The sequence below is a fragment of the Cydia splendana genome, chromosome 1 (assembly GCF_910591565.1).
Source record: "Cydia splendana chromosome 1, ilCydSple1.2, whole genome shotgun sequence".
Taxonomy (NCBI): Eukaryota; Metazoa; Arthropoda; class Insecta; order Lepidoptera; family Tortricidae; genus Cydia; species Cydia splendana.
This window is the reverse complement of record NC_085960.1, coordinates 26094680-26115410: the sequence shown is the minus strand read 5'-3', so window position 1 is coordinate 26115410 and position 20731 is coordinate 26094680. Positions and strand designations below refer to the sequence as shown.

Genomic DNA, 20731 nt, shown 5'->3' with positions numbered 1-20731 from the left:
ATATTTCATTATTTTTGCGCTGCGACGCACGGTTTAGGAGATACAGCCCTATAAAGATTAAAAAAAAAAGAAATCGTACCATAAACCATAAAGCATAAACTGCCTATAGTTTTTTTTTAAAGCGGTGCGAGAGTGTGTTATCACTTTAATGGCTGAATGCCACGATGGTGTGTCACACATATCTGTGAAATGGAAATTAAAAAAAAATTACTTCCTGGCCTAGGCCTTAAATTTTGTATGAAATTCCTTTACAGTTCTCTGGAGTTGCTCCGCCCTAAACGTGATACTTCGAAGCCTGATATAACGCCCGGAGTGACGACATTTCATTGCATGTTTGAGAAAATTAATATTATCGTATGATTATCGTGTTAATATTTTGTATTTTATTGTTTTAAATTTCTTTATGAGTTATTATTATTCAGATTGATTTTCATGGCTCGGCAAACATTGTCATTCGTCCAGGGCAGTGGTTCCTAACCTTTTCAGTCCGGTCACCCCTATGACTAACTAGGGAACCTGATTTTACCCCTCCTCCCAATGGTAATAAAAAATAAAACGTGTACGTTTGTTGTATGGTTATATTAGGTTAACTTATTACCCCCGTAAAATACCAGTTTTACCCCCACGGGGGTAATTACCCCCAGGTTAAGAACCACTGGTCCAGGGAAAGGGCTGCCGAGATGAGCCAAAAATACAAAGTTATAGAATGGGAGACGAGCGTACTTGGGACAACAAAATGGGAGACGCCCGATGGCGAGAGCTATCGCAAGATCGCAAGAAACATGACGTGATCAGAGGGGTTACCATCAGTTTGTCACTGACATAAACGCCGTCGAGAACGTAATTTACTTTCTATACATCCCGCTCGCACTCGCATATTAGTGCAAACGGGATGTATAGAAAGTAAATTACGTTCTCGACGGCGTTTATGTCAGTGACAAACTGATGGTAACCGTACTGGTATCGGAGGCCCAGGTGAATCCTTTGGATCGTTGCGTCACCTTAGCCGTAGTAATGTTAAGATCCAGAAAGGGAAATGGGGACTACCTACGTTTGTATGAAAAGGCGATTTATGGGTGGTGGTCGTCCATATTCGTGGCTTAAAGCGGAAAATAAGTAATCTAATGAACGTTTTTGCAACTAGGCTTACAACAATAAGTAATAATTTTATGTTAAAACAAGTTTTAAATAAATACCTACGTACGTTATAAGAAATTTTCGAATTAAGTTATCCAAATAACGGCTACCTACTTGACAAATAAGAAATCCTTATCACAGTTATAAACCCTGGCAGGGATACATAATAATGTCGGCATTTAACTAAACATAAGACGAACTCTTTATTTCATTTACGCGAGCGGAGCTGCGGGCCCGTCTAGTATTGTATGGTCGTGAAACTCGTGAAAAGAAAGGGGATGTCTGATCTGACCCTCTGACCCCTAGCAGTACATAATGTTTTATCAAATGCCACTTTGCAAATTGTAGATCTCTGTTTTAAATTTCCAGAACATAAAGAGGATTTATTATCAGTTAGAGTGGTTTACGGCGTCCTTTGTACATATTTAATTTTGCGTCGAAAAATGTATGTCATTAGCTAATCCGATTATCTTTTTCGAGTTAATAATTACTGAGGAGTAACCCCTGTCCCTGTATGTATTAAGTAAAAAAACTCGTCTCAATTAAAGCAAAACTAACGGAACACTGGTTTGACTTTACTTTAATAGTAGTTTTTTTATGTCTGCTTCATAATGAAATGCATTAAAATAGGAGGGTGGGTTTATACCCACAACAGTTTTATCTAGATACATATTACTTACAAGCTCTCTGTCTCTATGATGTGTTGAGGAACCACATAATACGACCGCTATTGCGGCATCGTTGCTCTGTCGCGTATATCGGGTGGCGATGGCGTCTCCGAAATATCATGATCGTATTTTTTTTATTTAAAGACAACTCAGAGTCGACCTTAACTGCCATATCGTTCGGTGACAAAATTGTTTGAAATAGAAATATTAGATCAAATCAAATTGGTTTGTATTTCAGAGTCGTTCGAAATTTGAACGTCATTATAAAATCAAAATTAATGTTATAATCATGCAAAAATAACATTTGCACATATCAAAAAATTGTTCTAAGTGTAGATAAAATTAAAATATAAGTATACTTATAACATAGATACCATAGGCACCTAAGGGCAATGTTCGAGATATACAGACTTAAAGCACTTTTTATCATCTTCATCTCAAATGACTCAAAACGATGGGAACACTCGAAAATAGTTTACAAAATAGCGTGTTCAAATTAATTTCTAAAATCATAAGTATCATAACCGTTTTGGCTTTCCTGGAGAAATAAAAGCAGGTGGCAGAATTATAATCCCTACTAAGTAGGTACATAATATTATATAAAAACTTTTTACAAAAAAAAGCAAACCGACTTCAAAAAGGATGAAATAAAATATTATCCTTTTTGAAGTCTATGCGTTACCAACTGATATGTTTGAAGTCGGTGCCAAGCCAAATTTTGAAGCATACCATGATTTTGGTGCGATTCGATAAGGATGTACCTACGTTGGATTGCCTTACACGACGACAATGAACGTACTTTCTGTAGGTACAGTCGACGTTAAAAATATGTTTACACTTTTCGCCTTATTACAAAGGAGTAAGGTGCAAAAGTGTAAATATATCTTTGACGTCGATTGTATCTAAAGCCCCCTCCAGACTATGCGCGTGAATCGCGGGCGAAGCCGCGAACGCGAGTGTGGAGTCGATTTCGCAGGTCTGCGTTCAGGACTCCACACTCGCGTTCGCGGCTTTGCGCCGCGATTCGCTCACGAGTGTGGAGGAGGCTTAAGAACACACCTCAGAACACACGATCAAACCTTCTTGGCGCAGTCTGTACCATGTTTGTCGGCACATTAGTGGAAATCCAATGCATTTTTTTTCGTCATATTTTTTAAAGAGCATTTCTTACTAATGCTCGAACAGTCTATAGCACGCAAGTGTAAGATTGGGACTGAGTAATTTCCCGTCCCTTATCCAGAGGACTACATTTCAAAATATAAAACAATTTAAGAAATTTACCTTCTTGCCAAATTTCACCTAAAGCGGTTCAGTTGTTTAGCCTTGAAAAGGCGACAAAGAGGCAGACAAAATTACTTACACACTTGTAATAGTTATTAGTGCAGTTCTAATGGGATTTATAGCCATAAAGCTGATTATTTTGACTGGTATTGTTACTACTTGGCTTGGCACCGACTTCAAACATATCAGTTGGTAACGCATAGACTTCAAAAAGGATAATATTTTATTTCATCCTTTTTGAAGTCGGTTTGCTTTTTTTTGTAAAAAGTTTTTATTTTTCCATTTTTAGTTTTAACGCATTGTTAAGAGCGCGACGCATGAATGAAAAACAAGATCATGTTTAACACTAAATTCGTGTACCTATTACTTTAATAAATATGTATGTAATCAGGAATTTTCTCGAGTCCGCCTGGGAAATTATAATTCCTGTCACTACTACACTAAATCCATCCTCCGCCCCGCCACTGGCCCAATCCCTCAACGCCCCGATCACTCAACCTCACAGCGCATCAACCCCTGATCCAGGAACCCCTCGACCCTGAACCAGGAATTTTCTCGAGTCTGTCTGGGAAATTATAATTCCTGTCAATTAAATCCATCCGCCCGCCCCGCCACTGACCCAATCCCTCAGCCCCCCGATCACTCAACCTCACAGCACATCAACCCCTGATCCAGGAACCCCTCGATCCTGAACCAGCAACCCTTCAACCGCCATTCCCCGACCCGTTAATCTCTGACCCCTTAACTCCTAACCCTAACCCCCGATCAGTAATAGCCTTACCAGCTTACCACGAGTTTGACATTGATATATTCGCTAGCATGTGTGTAACTTACTTCCTATGCATCTCGCTCGTACTAACCTTAGTGTGAGCGAGATGCATAAAAAGTTACATTTAGATGCATAAGACGTTAGCGAATATGTCAATGTCAAACTCGTGGTAAGGCTACAGTTGCAGTACATCAAATTGGTGGTTTTCGGAAGCAAATGCTCGAGTTACTTTAGAAAACCCCGAAATCACTTATCACGTGCCTTTAAAAATTGAGGATTTCCCTCAATTCCTCATGGATTCCATCATCAGACCAGAACCAAAAATAATACGGAAACACCGTGGAGGTAACTTCTTCCAAACAAAAAAAGAATTACTCAAATCGGATCACAGGTGCCGGAGTAATCGGTGAACATACTTACATTTAAAGAAATCATCATCATTATCATCAAAATAATCATCATCATCAGGTCTACTTCATCAAATTAGTGGTTTTCGGGAGAAAGTGCTCGAGTTGCTTAAGAAAACGCCCAAAACACCATGCATGTGCCTTTAAAAATTGAGGAGTTCCCTCAATTCCTCATGGATCCCATCATCAGAACAGAACCAAATTAAAATGGGACCAACTCGGAGGTAGCTCCTTTCAAACAAAAAAAGAATTACTCAAATCGGACTACGGATGTCGGAGTAATCGGTGAACGTACATAGAAAAAAAAAAAAAAAAAAAATAGCCACAACCGAATACAGAACCTCCTCCTTCTATGAAATTGAAGTCGGTTAAAAAGCGAATGTAACTCTGCCTGTCTGTTATCTCTCCACCCTTAATAAAATGAAATTTGTTATGGACTTATGGAGATTCATAGTTATAGCCTTATTATCACACTGGCGATTTGCGGGAGAGGTAATAAGCGAGTTAGCGAGGTGATCGAACAGCGAACTCGCCGTGGGGGCGCAACTACTTCGCCGGGAGCGCGTAACGTAGGTACCTACCTACTCACTCACTGCAAGCGCGTTACGAAAACCCTTTGACCATTATTTTTTTATAGCAATGAATCGAGAACTTTAACGATACGCACATCTTGCATTTTTTATTTTATGATTTTTGAGAAAGAGAAATATATATATTATTTCGTGGTTTCCTAATTATAAGACGGCAATATGTTTGCCGCTATCAGCCAAGGGCAGTAAGTGACAAGACCGTCATGTCAGTTTGCCGGGGGAACTACGGGTGGCATGAAGTATCTAAAATGAATACTTAAATTAAAAACCAATAGAATGATAAGAAATAATTAAAACCTTTATTTAACTTTAAAAGATTTGTTTATTCTATTTATAATATTTTTATAGGTATTGTATATTATTTCCAAGTAGGTATTGTAATCCCAGCAAAACAGTGGATAGGTTGCTAGTATGTAATAATTTGAAGTATTGAATTAAGCTATTGCTCCATATATCAATCAATAACAATAGTAACCTAACCTACCCTTTCCTTTAATAAACACCAGACACTTAACGGATAGTGGCAAATATATTGCCGCTGCCGTCTTCATTTTTTTAAATTATAAAATAACAGATTTTTTTTCTTTAAACTTTATATCGCTAAACTTGTCTCTGTAACTAGAGAATTGTGACTATCGGATAAATCCAGCAAAGAAAATTTCATTTACAAACATTTTTGTTCAAATGTAGGCAATAGTTAAAATTCTAAGTTCAGGCCTAAGAATCATCATTTAACAAGGGATGGAATAACGTTTATTAGCTCTCCTTTTTTCGTAGATTGCTACGAAACGAATATATTCTCTTATGCGAACCCAAATTTATATTAATTAACTAACAACACGTTCATTGAGAAAATAAATAAAATATCTGAGTGGTATGATATGACGGCAAATATCTTGCCGTTACCCACTAAAGGGTGAACTGCGTCTGAGATACTGGGAAAAAAAAAACAACGGGTTGCACTCCAAGAGTGCCGGCAGAAGTGAAAACCCAATGACATTGTAACAGTTTTTCGATCAGGTGACGTGTACGTCTTACGAATCTTACGGTCACGTGACCTGTTGCTAGTTTAACATTTTTTCCCCATCACAAAAAGTGCACAGCGCCGCTAAAGAAGTTTTCACTTCAAAAACAACGGGTTGCACTCCGGGAGTGCCGGCAGAAATGAAAAATGTTCTTCGATCAGGTCACGTGTCCGTCTTACGTATCTTACGGTCACGTGACCTGTCGCGAGTTTAAATTTTTTTCCCCATCACAAAAAGTGCACAGCGCCTCTAAAGAAGTTTTCACTTAAATAAATATAAGCATTCGTTGAAAATTCGTTGCGTTCTCGCGGCGAGATTGTTACGCGGTCGCGACGAGATCAGTACGGTTACCATCAGTTTGTCACTGAAATAAACGCCGTCGAGAACGTAATTTACTTTCTATACATCCCGTTTGCACTAATATGCGAGTGCGAGCGAGATGTATAGAAAGTAAATTACGTTCTCGACGGCGTTTATGTCAGTGACAAACTGATGGTAACCGTACAGTACGCGCTCGCGACGAACTCGCCGCGCGCTCGCCTCACTTTTGACTTTCTCACAAATCGCCAGTGTGATAACCGCCAGACGACACCGCGGACAGAAACTAGTCCTAATATAAACTAATGTGACCTGTTAGAAAATGACTGGTTTGTCAGCTGGTTTAATTATTTTGATGCCTTAGGGTCTCCCCTGATATATCGACGCGCATTCGGCAAAAGCCGATAGGAAAAAGCTTTATGTCCACGCAATAAGAGCGAAAAAGTCGTCGTTCGGCTCGGCTCGCATCGGCCGGCGCCTGCCGACGCGTCGACGGCTTTTTCGCTCTTATTGCGTGGACATAAAGCTTTTTCCTATCGGCTTTTGCCGAATGCGCGTCGATATATCAGGGGAGACCCTATGTCCGCATTAGCTAAATTCATAATGATTAATAAGCCATAACCAAAGGTAAAGCTTCAGCAAAATTATGCGATCTGAGCAAAATAATAAATCATAGCAGCCTAGGCGCAAATCTCCATAATCGCCTTAAGATGGTCTTACACTGCTATTAATAGCAGGTATAAAATAATTATAGTTAGGTTTGTTATAAGATTAAAATTTTAACTTATTATATTTCTACCTGTCCTGTTGAAGCTTTGTTTATGTGCGAACAATTATTTGATAAGATTTTCGTAAATAAATAATTATAAAATTGTATGGCCGAGTTAGTTTTCCTATCCCACCAAACATAAATGTGAAATGAGAGGAAAGTTCAATATTAAGAATATGCGTCGTTGTTGACTTCGCCAGCAAGAATTGAGATCTGTATACCTATGATCATTTACGTTTTTGATGGGATAGCGCTGGTGGCCTAGCGGTAAGAGCGTGTGAGTTTCAATCCAGAGGTCGCGGGTCCAAACCCCGGCTGGTACCAAAGAGTTTTTCAGAACTTATGTACAAAATATCATTTGATATTTACCAGTCGCTTTTCGGTGAAGGAAAACGTCCTGAGGTAACGTCTAGTTTACCCTCTGGGTTGGAAGGTCAGATGGCAGTCGCTTTCGTAAAAACTATTAGTGTCTACGCCAATTCTTGGGATTAGTTGCCAAGCGGACCCCAGGCTCCCATGAGCCGTGTAGACAGGTATAACAATAGTACTAATATTTTAATGGCGATGTTTAAAAGTATTTTTGTTAGGTATTGTCGGTGGATGTGCATTTGGTCCAAAATGCGAAAAAGCGGAAAAAGCCGCCAAAATTGCTCCCGAGCCGTAACGCGAAGCTGTAAATCTGCGTGAGAGATCTCGTTAATAATAGAACATCAGGACAATGCTCTGTGTTACGATGTACTTGACACGCGGCGATCTTTACGGCACGAATAACGATAGGTATTCAATCCCGTTCACATCGATTTAATTGAAATGAAGGCTCAACAAGAAACTACAGTCTCTATCGGTGCATCTTATAACCCTTTACGGCTTGTTAAACTGCTGGCCCTCTTTGCTACTTCTGTTGCTAACTGTACCAAATTTGGAGGCTTTTAGTAGTTTTGAATTTTTGATATTGGACCTATTCATTCACAGTTCAGTCATATTCAACTACCGGAACAATGAGATTCCGGTTCCTATTGCGAGTGAGCCGTTTCCTGAGTCTTGAGGTTTGAGTACAATGCCAAAACTATATGCTTTACCGTTTCATTACCGTACTATGTCTTTTTGTATACTCCTTTTTAAAAGTTGAAAAATTTTAGGCTTTATCAGGCCAATTTACTTGTTGAAGCTTTAAATACTTTTTTCTCTAACCCAATTAATGCGAATTAGATTAGGTAGGCATGTCATATATATCAAAATGTTACGGATCTTTCCTTGTTTCTGTTTGTATAGTAGCACGTGTGGATATTAGAAACAATCTAATCGCGGTTATGACGCATACAAATAAAACAACAAATGTAGATGTAATGGAGTTTTCTCAGAAGCTTCTCTTACGTAAATATTGTACGGCGCTTCAGGCGTCCTCTCGCGCCTTGAAAACCTGTTGCATTTATTATTCAATTTGAAGGGTCCACTAATGGCCGCGCAGTAACAATGTAAAAAATAAGTGTTGTATTTTTATTTAGGGTATATTATAATATGTATGTTTATTGTTTATACTACATATGACTTCAAATCAACTTTTTCCAGTTTAGAAGCTGCACGCTTTACCGCTTATAGCTACCGGTGCTATTTAAATTGTTTGTATTAATTTGTTGCTATTATTAAATAATAAATGAAAACACTAGATTTAAAGCATCATAAAATAAGAAATGAGCTCATGCGATAAGATAAATTGCGCCAACAACGTTGTATGACATTATTTTCATACTATCTACGTCATGATTTTTTTTTCTCGGGCCACTAGGTAACGCAACTGTGATGGGAATTCTAACCCTTTTAAACGATAGGCATGTACGAGTATGTACTGTACAATTGCATACAATTTAGAAGAAATAAATATGAAATGTAATATAATATAATTTAGGTCGTCATCGAACTGTAAACGTTTAGTAATAGTACCTATATACTATATTATAAATGGCGGGCGTGAGCTATTCTGGCACTTATAAATTATTCTGACTGAAGTAGTCTGAAGACTCGAAGTGCCAATCAATTGGCACACTATCCCATTATATTTCATCTAGTTCCTCTGATGAGATATATCGATATTAAACTGATTCTATCGTGAATTACATCACTTGAAATTGTTTTTATTTTATTTTATAATTTCATTATATTATAATACAAGTTAATTTATATCGGCATGCTTACCGGTTAGCGTTCTTAAAACATATAATAGAATTGAATAGTATTTATTCGTAAGCACAAACAATCGAGACAATACATAATAAAAAAGAAAACACAAAATAAGATTAAAGTGCCACGAAATGGCCCCATCTCAGCATGTTGCTGGTGGCTTCCAGCGCTGATCTTCCGATAAGACCATCAAGTGAGAAGAATCACGGAAGGTAACAGACAAGAAGAAAAATACATAAAAATAATATACAGTAAACAAATAGTTAAATAAGAACTTGTAGGTAGTTAAGATAATGTAAATTGATGTAATTTATCTCCAAGATTTATATCATTAAAATTTGCAGAGCACAAACAAGCTGAACTACGGTCCACGCCGGACAGATTTATAAATTAAAAATTATAGTTTAGGTACCTACGTCTATTGTGATACTTAAAGCGTTTTTTATAACAGAATCCAGTATTAGGCAGGTAATTTTCAAAACGTACATTGTGAATTTTTTTTCAAATAACTTATATTGTATCGCTATTTGGAAACCATGAGATGATGGAAAAATATAGATACGTATACAAACGAACAAATGTTATATAATTTCAAATGGCCTAATTCCCATAGTACGAGCTAAATCCTACCATTAATCCTGTGTTAGCGCGATGTGATTTAGGTCACTCTAAGCTAAGGAGTCTAAGGCGATTAGACAGTGTCTCGCCTTGCCACAAAATTGCATCATGGGTTGCACGTACGATCGTTAACTAATTAAGATGCTGCTTAAGGCTGCACTCCACCAAAGCTAAGCTTACGCTTACATACAAGTGATAGCTTAACTTGAACGTTTTACGAGTACCTAAACGTAGCGGAGCAAGCACTCGTTCATTTTCTGGTAGATAGCAAAACGTTATAGAAAACTATTTTATCTAAGAGTATGTATGCAACAACGTCAAATTGCACCAAGGACAGTAATTTTTCCACTTTTAAATTTATTCTAAGCTTAATAGCATCGTTCGCTGACGTTTCTGCTTGTTAAAGATTAATAAAACGTCAAATTGCATACAACATACTCGTAGATAAATTGTGTTGCTTAACTTCAAACTCGGGTAAATCCATTCGACCCTCTCAGCAAATATCTTCCCTATTACCTTTTCTTAATACCAAAATCGCATAATCTGACAGATGGATTTACCCGAGTATGAAGTTAAGCGACTCAATTGTTGATTGATATTTCACGTCACAATCGTCACTTACTGATACAACGTGACCGAAATATGTTACCTACATATTTCGCGTGTACCTATGTTGCCCGACAAGGTATTAAGGAAAAATGCAGGGTCCCCTCCACAGTATTGTGTCATGTCAGTGATAAATTGCGCACGGCCATGTCTTTAGTGTGATGTGACAGACATGAAAAGGCAAATCCGATGCGTTACGATACACGGGCCAAGGTCGAAAGTCACTAGATCTATGCGCGCGCGTACCATTTAGTGTTTACCTAAGCATCAGTAGGACAATAACTTTTATATGAGAACGAAATTAAAAAAAAATGATAAGTTGAAAAATAAAAGACGAATGACACCTCACATAAAAGTTCTTGGAGCCGTTGAAGCTTATAGGTAGTGCCAAAGAAACTGTTACAAGCTTAACAACCCGTAACTGTTTCTTTGGCACTTGGCACAACTGTAACGGTTGTTAACACAACCGACACATGAATTCAGCAATAACTCAAATTCCCACATTTACAGGTGCCTATAAAATTTAAAGAATCCGATGATCTCCTGCATACTCACTGTCAGCGGACTTTAATAGTACGTGGGGGGCGTACTTTCAAATATTACGTACTTACACGAAAATTAATGGAAACAGTTGAGCAGTTATTTCATCTAATCTCAAATAAAAAGTAATAGGTAATAAAAAAACATACTTATTGAAAAGTCTCCAAAACATTTTCGAATTGAAAACCACTTCATAATTGAAAGTCTGTTATAAATCCACACATGCAAGGAAACTCCTCCAAAATTGTGAAACGCTTCATAAGTCTATAAATCGATTTTCAGCATCTAGTTTTGGTACATCAGAGGCGGCGCGATTGTATGAATATTTAGTTCTGCATCGAACAAAGCTTTTAAGTTATTTGGGAATATAGACCGTTTGATGATATCAATGATTGATGACTTTCATTAGGTGGCCAGCTAGACAGGTATTTAATTCCTTACGATCATAAGTACTACAGTAATTGAGATTGTTGAAATGTGCATACGTGAGGGAAATAACTTTTCTTGGTATAAATTGCGGGAAAACATTGATGGTAGCTAGAATCCTATTTGAGCCTACTTAACACAATAAACGCATCGTTTTAGTAATCATAAGTCTGCCTACGCGTCGTTTCAATAATTTACGGAGCATATTTATTACGCTGTTGCGTTAACGATGGTCAAACGTGGAAGTACAGTACACGGTTGCCTGAAGTATATTTTTGTCATTTCAGTTCTGTTATTTATCATACTTTGGGATTGAAAAACTTTTGTATCGCTCCATCATTCTTAGCATGCGAGTTTTGGACGTTTAATCGATATGTCACGCCGAGGCTTTGAGTTTCTTGTCCGTGTCCACCAATCACGCCGTGTCTCGCAAAACAATCGAAACTCGAGTCGGAAGTTTTACTTAAAGTAGGAGTCTTGCTACGCGTTCATTGATTTAATTTGTTGAAGATTTGTGCTGACTGTTGAAATGCAAATTAACGGTTCACTGTAGCTAATAACTGACGTATTTTTTTGGACGCTACATATGTATGTTCTGTTCGTCTTCTCAACTAAACTTAACGAGTTTACTGGGCGAAGACAAAAGCTGCGCCGTTTATAAATCAAAATGTACAAAGTAAAAGTTCCCTTTGGCCTCTTTCTCTGATAGCCAGCCTCCGGTCACTGGTTTTCTTTTTACTTTTAGTAGACATACTTTTACATTCTGAAATAATAGTTATTTGTCTTACAAAGCGGCAAAGTTGTCGTTTAACCGCTCGTGCTAATATTGATACCCGAGCAAGGGAAAGATCCCAAAATTGAACCACGAGTGTACCCAGTGGTTTGAAAAGTAGAATCTTGAACGTTGCGGGGGTTTCATAGCACGAGGGTTAAACCAATTTTGCCCTCGAGTGAAACAAAACTTTTCACCACATCAACGCAAGAAAAAAATACTAACTGTAAAACATCATATCAAATCAAATCCAATTGAATGTTATTAAATATGTATCATTCAAAATCACCATTTAAAAGCCAACATGTGGAAACAAATTAAAATTTGCGTCAAATTACTTTTCCACTCTTGTGGATTATATGCAATTTTCTCATTCGGTTTTGAACAATCGAGAGAGGCTTTACAAGCTGGTGTGTTGAAAAATAGTTATCTGTCTACTTCACGATCTCACGTTGAGAAGAAGCATTGTGTTGAAGTTTGCCACATTATTGTGTAAAGTGATAAACTAATAAATTGTTGAATACACAACGAACCTACTTATTATCATCTTATTCCTGAATTGACTCCTGCTTTTGAAGTATGCAAGAAAAGGCGATATGAGTGAGTATTCCAATATCCTCGTAAGTTATCTCTTCCAGAACGTTTAAAAGTTTTAAACTTAAATTAATATTTTGATACGAAAGTTTTTTGGTTCCTAGCTACAGTAGCTACCCATTCATAATGAGTAATGAGTCCGACTGTGTGCGCCAAAATTAGAATTAATATCACTGTGAAAAAGTAACCATTAAAATGTGCACTGTATGCGCGGTCTTCACTATTTAGGTCGTATAAAATGCACCGTATTACATTTTTAACATTGTGCCTCTTTAGTGCTGGCACCTTGTAGCAGTAATGAGCACAACTTCAATATCTGGTCTGGTATATATTCGGATTCACCTGCCTCCCGGTTTTCCTTTTATTCGTTCAGTCTGTCACAAATATTATTCTTGGCAGCGGATCAGGTGCAAATCCGATTTTGATATACCACGCTTTCAGCGTCGTCTTTAGACGTCGGCGTATGTGTATTACGGTGCGATATCAACAATTAAGATTGATGGATAGTGTTCCGTAACAAAAATGGAATAAGCGGGATATACCTATTTTTTTTATTTCTGATGGAGATGTTATTAACATCGATTTTTTTTTATTTCTTCGCCTGGCCCGTGTGTTACCCGTTTGACAAATTAAATTATTATTATTAACAGTAAACTTAGATACTAGTTTTACGGTCTCCTAGCCTTGTCGATAGTTGGTAGTGACCCTACCTACCAAGAAATATATACTTTTACCAAACTCCAAACTTGAATTTGTAGTTTTTGTATTGAATTTTACACGTTTTAATCGAGTGTAAGTAAATGCATGAAAATAATTGTTCACACAGAAACTAAGACGGGTCATTCTCCACTGGAATCTCATTCCCCTGGCTATACTTATTTGTAAATTCCGCCTAGCTGTTTTGGTTGTAGATAGAATTTGGCACGAGTTACACAGTCACCAAAAATGAGATGATAATTTTCTGGGAATTTGCGAATAGGTATGTCCAGGGGAATGAAATTTTTGTAGAATGACACCATCCAACCAAAACCTTAAAAGGTTAAGATGGCTAAATATGCTGCATACCATAGTAGTATAATTTTAGTATTAATTAGCTAGGTATATAGTGATATACAGATGGTCAAGCAAATCATGTCAGTAGAAAAAGGCGCGAAATTCAAATTTTCTATGAGACGATATCCCTTCGCGCCTACATTTTTCAAAGGCCATAGTCGGTTTTCCATAGTAAGTTGGCCCTTAAGTCAATTTGATTCGGGTTTTTTTTGTGAGTACCTCTTATGGTGAAGGATATTTTTTGCTGAGTATCAACATCCTACTAGTGACAGTTTTTGACTTATGATTTTATAAATTTTTGAAGTGAAAACTTTTTTAGCGGCGCTGAGCACTTTTTGAGGTGGAGAAAAAATTATAAACTCGGGACAGCGTAACGCATAACGCGTAAGGCGTCTCTCCTCTCTTTCTACCGCACGGCGAAAAGGTATGCCTGAGCCTGCTGTTTCATGTAGGCGGCGCAGGGCGCTTGCGTGACTTATGTCATGTGTGACGGACAATGTTATTCACCAAAGAACTTTAGTCATAACGTATCATATTCAGGTCAATTATTTAAAACTGGGCTTTTATATTAAGCAATAAAGCTCAATGTTCTAATCTTGTACGGGCCGAAATACGAGGATCTCACAGTTACATTCTAACTTTATATCACTCCAATATAATTCAATAAAGTCTCATCTTGATGAAATCGCTAATAAAAGTGAACTCTAAAACTCAAAATATCATGACCAAATATATTTAGATGCGAGGTCTGCAAGGTAACTTTACAATTTCTATTCGAATTTTAAACAATTAACGCTACAAATTTAAGTTCACTGGCCAGCAATTTCGGAACTAAAGTTTTTCAATAGAAAGGAGGATGGGTCAATTATACATAGTGCTGCAAACATTTTGGACTAGTTATTGAGTTTTCACTTCTGTCAGCACTCCCGGAGTGCAACCCGTTGTTTTTTTCTTTAATGTATTGTTTTTCGGGATATATTCAAGCGATTTGCTTCAATTTTTGTTTAAATAGTGTTCTTTATTTAGGTATGCATCGATACTCAAAAAACGAATACCAGTTGTCATATAAAAAAAGGAAAAACAAGTAAAACAAAAATAAATCATTTTTTTTTATGTCGTGGTGAAGTAGTGACACCGCTAATTTTTTTTTCTAGTTGTAGGCCTGACATTGGCCTACTACTTGCCTAAATATCAAAATTTTCCAAACGGTACTTCCTGTCAAAAATTTGCAATGTGTGTGGTCAAGTTCTGTTCTCAATCGGTGTTTTTCAATGTAATATACAAACTCTTCGATTCTGTTTGCGATTTCTTATCAGGTTGTCGTATTTAAGAGTAAAATGCCAATGACAACTTAATGTTTGTATACTACATTGAAAAACACCGATGGAGTACAGAACTTGACCACACACATTGCTAATTTTTGACAGGAAGTACCGTTTGGAAAAATTTGATATTTAGGCAAGTAGTTGGCCAATGTCAGGCCTACGACTAGAAAAAAAAATCAGAGGTGTCACTACTTCACCACGACATAAAAAAAATTGTTTTATTTTTGTTTTACTTTTTTTTCCTTTTTTTTATATGACAACTGGTATTCGTTTTTTGAGTATCGATGCATACCTAAATAAAGAACACTATTTAAAAAATTGAAGCAAATCGCTTGAATACATCCCGAAAAACAATACATTAAAGAAAAAAATTAATGAAATCATAAGTCAAAAACTGTCACTAGCAGGATGTTGATACTCAGCAAAAATATCCTTCACCATAAGAGGTACTCACAAAAAAAACCCGATCCAATTTGACTTAAGGGCCTATGGAAAACCGACTATGCCCTTTGCCGTCTTTTTCTACTGACAGGATTTGCTTGACCAACTATAGCAAGTATGTTCAGAAGTACACACAGACTACACAGTAGAAAAAGTTTCAGAGTTATTGAAATAAAAACCAAAAACGTCCATATCTTCCGTCGTAAGTTTCGGTGGTGCGCTAAATCTTTTATTTCCTTCTAATTTCCTGGATTCACGCCCACTCTTAGTTGTATACTTACATAGTAGGTATTATATTTTACAACTTTCCGTTTATTTATACATATGTATATGCACGTTTTATATGATGATTGAAATCGCGTTTTGTTGACAGATGTGGACCGAAGAGCTTTTCGCATTGGCATATAACCTGAACCAGCTCAACAACCCCACCATCAAGTTTCTAGAGAAGATGCACACCAAGATCATCCTTAAAGCAGACAAGTCTGGGAAAATACTCGTTAAAAAGTAAGTGACCTTATTGGCGCAAGAATAATCTTGAAAGCTTGTGACTTATAAAACAAGCGGATTTTTATGTGAAATGTGAAAAGGTCTTCAGATTAACGGGATTTTTCAAAGAGTGGGCGGTAAATTAATATACAATCTTGGGTTTAGTATGTCTTCCGGTTTCCTGTGTATTCAGAGATAGGCTGTATACTTATAATATATAATCTTATAGGTAGAGTTCGACGACTAATTTGTCAACGCGCTATGCTATATATATACAATTATGTAAGTTTGACGTGACTGTATACTCAGACAGTTATTTCTCGTTACGAAACTGTCAACAGTGACATTTCTGGTTGAAGGAATTTAACTGTTGACAGCCGACAGATCATAATATCTACGCATAATAATAAGATTATACAGATGTAGTTCATAATTATTATCCATCGTATTTTCACGGAAACGTGCGTGTCTTGCTATTTCAGTCAGTCTCGGTATAAAAAGTACTGAGGTTGACTGAAGTAGCATGACAAATACGAACGTTTCCGAGTAAATATGTTGGAAAACAATTATGTTCTACATCTGCACAGTTCTAACTTCTAATCAGCCTCCAGCGGCGAGTCGATCGCGAGGGAATATTTTGCAAGTTCGGTTGGTAGACGAAAATACAATATGTACATGGGGATGGCACCCGCTGTATCCAGAGATGAGATGAATGCTTATAGCTGTCAGCGTGGAGATTCGTGGGTATTTGCGAAACGGTTGACAGGTTGACGTGAGTGCATTCTGGTGTTGAGAGGTGAAGCGACGACTGATACTTTTGTAAAATATGCAATGTTGGTACGTGAAACAGAATGACCTACTTTAAAATATACTAGCGACCCGCCCCCGCTTCGCACGGGTTAAATTAACCTTAACAAATTATACATCTGAACCTTCCTCAAGAATCACTCTATCGATAGATGAAAACCGCATGAAAATCCGTTCAGTAGTTTTTGAGTTTATCGCGAACAGATTCTTTACCATGCGTCCACTGTCCGTCCCTCTGTTTTGCAGCCGGGTATATATCATGAACCGTCATATGTAGACAGTTGACACTTTAACAGAGCGGGTATTTATATTGCCAATATAATAACAAAACTGTGTAATTGAAAATAGCTACATGAAACGTGTTATTAAGCGGGTTTAAAACTAATTACCGATCAACCGTGAGTCTATCGTTATAAAAAGAATTGTGAACTGCTTCGGTTCGTTCCATGCCCTACTCCAACTTGCACTTGACTGTAAAAAGAAGATACGGCCGTTTAATGCCGCAAAAAACGTATACATATTTCGACACTCAAGGGAACTAAAATTTATAGGGTGGCAAGTAATATCGTCTTACAGTACGAGTACAGACAAAAATCTGAAAACTATGAATTTGTAAAAATAAAAGAAATAAGAAAATAATAAAAATACCTAAGTCAAATATGCACGGAACCCTACGTGGGCGAGTCCGACTCGCACTTGTCCGGTTTTTACTCTATATCTGTATGGTTCCCAGTTTAAACTTCTAAACCAGCATTTGAGAAGCCAGTATCAAAAAAAAAATGAATCCATCGAACTGCACCACGCGATAATGCTCCATTGAAAGCGTATTGGAAACTCGAACTAGGGATATCTGCCAACGAATGTGGAAAGTTTGTATTGAATGGAATACAGTGTATGCGTTCTGACTCCCTTATTGCTGTTGTTTACTCTGACTTATACTCACTACTTTGTATCTTGATCATTCATTTAAAATTTAAAGAACCTTTTCGATATATCCTGATTTTCTGAAACATTTTTGCGAAGAAAATACACGGACTTAAATAATTTGTAATATTTTTGATATAAAGCTTATAAGTACCTATATTATTGGACGGTGCTGTCGGTGCTGTATCTTCAAAGTGTTGTATAAAACTTGTTGCATGAGTTGCACGCATACAATGTCTGTTTTGCTAAATGAACGATTTCATTCAACGACTGTGTATATTTTTAAACAATGTTATCACTGACTAGTATCAATTGTAATCAAGAAACGGATGACTACTAGTATTTTACATGTCAAGATTGTCACATTTGATAATGGGTCATTTATGACTAATGACCTAGAAGTAGTTAAAACCCTTTAATCATTATTTGGGAAAGTAAACATTTTGTTTGGTAAAAATGAAATGGTATCACTCAATAAAAAAATAACCTTCAATTTGTGTGTATGTAAAGACCGTTTATTTAAAAAATATATAAGTGGTAGTTTTCGTATTTATATTAAAAAGGAATAGTAAAAAATATATCAAGTTGAGCACTGAGATTATGAATTGTTTGTTTCATTGGTTTGGTATATGTTAAATGTTGAAAATTATTATACCTACGCCTCACGAACGTGCCAAAATATTTGTTACATTCAAAGACAACTAAATAGTATAAACACGTATGCTCAAAATCTCTTAACTCTCTTGCTTGCTCACGTTTTAAAAGGCACACTCGCAGGATTCTCAGTTCATTAAAAGATACATTCCATAAATATATGAGCTTGGCATCATATCCATCTTTAAACAATGACGAGGAAGAGAGACGCCTCAAAATATGTATGGAAATTGACTGTCTTTCTAATTTAATTGTATCTGGCTTCAATTTAGTAAATAGCTAATCACTCCGAGTGGAGTCCAATTTTACAACTTTACTGCGGCGTAATATTTCAGCGAATCTGTTAAAATGTTGCCTCTTATATTTGGCATCCAATGTCCCGGGCTACTAGGTCACAATAGCCAAGACGGATCGCCGAGTATTAATATTCGTAGCCAATAGTAATACGGGTGTATTGTACCCTTGTGGGTATAATATTGCCCTAAAATAAAATTTATGTTTTGTACTGGTCCGGCGTTTAATGGAATTCGGGTAAATGTTAATTGTTGTCGCTCTGTGTTTTGGCAGTCATGTATGTCAACGATGCGACTTTCATAGGCTATTAATAATGATAAATAAAGGAAATTTGTAAAATGAATTATACGAAGCTTTAAAAAGCAAGATATACCTACCTACAATTCCGAAATAATGATTTATTTTGGTTCATTATTATCGCATGTTTGATACCGATTTGTAATCAAATAGCTGCTTTCATTAATTAATCTTAATTAACTTCATTTCGCTCGCCAACGAAACCATAACAATACAACAGCGATAACAATTTTCCTCGTATGATGGATCACGAAATGAGCTTAATGAAACTTTTGACGCTGAAGTGATTTCTGGCACACTTGGGCTTACGCATTGTTAAAAATAAAAATACTGCGGTACTCCTATTTTATTTCGCTCCTTTTTCGGAATACATTTAAGTTATAGACTCTTATTTATTGCATTAACGAAATGTACTATTATCGGTCCCTCAAAAAACACTTTGCGTGTGGGCAAATGCATTTTCAATTAGACGGTTGAGCCTATCTTGATTTATATTAAAATAACATATGTACTTCCATCTGTCAATTTTATGATGAGACCACAATACGGTTGACATTAATCCACAGTGTAACTCAGTCGGTTGACCCAATTCTAAACTAAATGACCCATTTATAAAAGTAATGCAGTGAAACTTTCAAAAAAATAGGGCATTTTGGGAGGTACAAACTGCGTAGTAAAATCACTAGGTGGCGTGATAACTGATAACCGAGGATCGGCCATAACCTAATTCCTCGACCCTGACCGTATGCAATCGGAATTTGTCAAAAGTTAGATAGTTGCGGCTTTGTTGTATTGTGAGAAAGTTAGTTAATTGTTATTTAAGTTAGGTAAGTAGACACTTTTGAGTTTGAGTTCATAAGTATAAATTTCATATAAGTTTGAAAACGATGGTCATTGGCTCATTTGAGTTATTTTCTTGGCAATGAAAATTGTTAAAAACTTGTACCGGATGATAATATCTTTTGTAACTATAATCAGTGTTAGCACATGTTCTTACTATTCCGGTAGTCGGATTGAGTTGAAATTGTGTAGTAGAATTTAAATATATTATTTTTTTAGGTCGTATTAATATAAATATGAATATAGGAGGAATGTTATATTTTGTATCAATTCCCAGCACTTAAATATTTTCTGAAAATCCGGCTAGATATTGCTCTAAAGGTATCTATTGTAAATTTCGTCGAGATCGTAATAGTACCTACAAGTGTACCTACAAATATTGCTCGTCTAAGTAATATAATAACGGCGTAAAAATAGCGTGTTGATGAGACCTACATTATCGATCAGTAACACTTATGAAGTGTATCTGACTGGCGTAAATTACCGTATCTTGTCTCCTGCGCCAAAATCTTTTTGTCACTGAGGGAGTATCGCTTAATTAGTTTAAATGTTTAATTATAGCTCCTCGAAAAGCTATTTCTGCTTTTTGAAGTTTCAAAGCGTAATATTCGGTTCTTCTAAAATTGGCGGCACTTAAAACAATATTTGTCTTTCAAATCAATCCTCCACAATGTTAGCACACTTGGCGAACATAATGTCATAGCTATGTTTGGCGATGTCACACATTGGATTGTTTGTTTGTATTACCTAATCATCATCAATTATGAGGATATGACATAATCGGCTCTTTCTTATCTTCAACAAATCTTATAAAATTGTGTTTTTATGCTACGAATCCACGATTGACGTAAAGGATATGAAGGTAATCTATATTTTTCGCATATTATTGCTTGAATAAAATAAAGTGCA

The 20731-nt window shown here is 36.6% G+C and overlaps 1 protein-coding gene across 1 annotated transcript in view; it reads left to right on the top strand.

Annotated features, from left to right (window-relative positions):
- Positions 1–20731, top strand: part of LOC134797954 (1-phosphatidylinositol 4,5-bisphosphate phosphodiesterase classes I and II) — an 85008-nt gene that overhangs the window by 29637 nt on the left and 34640 nt on the right. The window contains exon 4 of the mRNA XM_063770296.1: positions 15891–16024. Within this exon, the coding sequence (XP_063626366.1) occupies positions 15891–16024 (134 nt within the window). The remainder of the gene's footprint in view (positions 1–15890; positions 16025–20731) is intronic.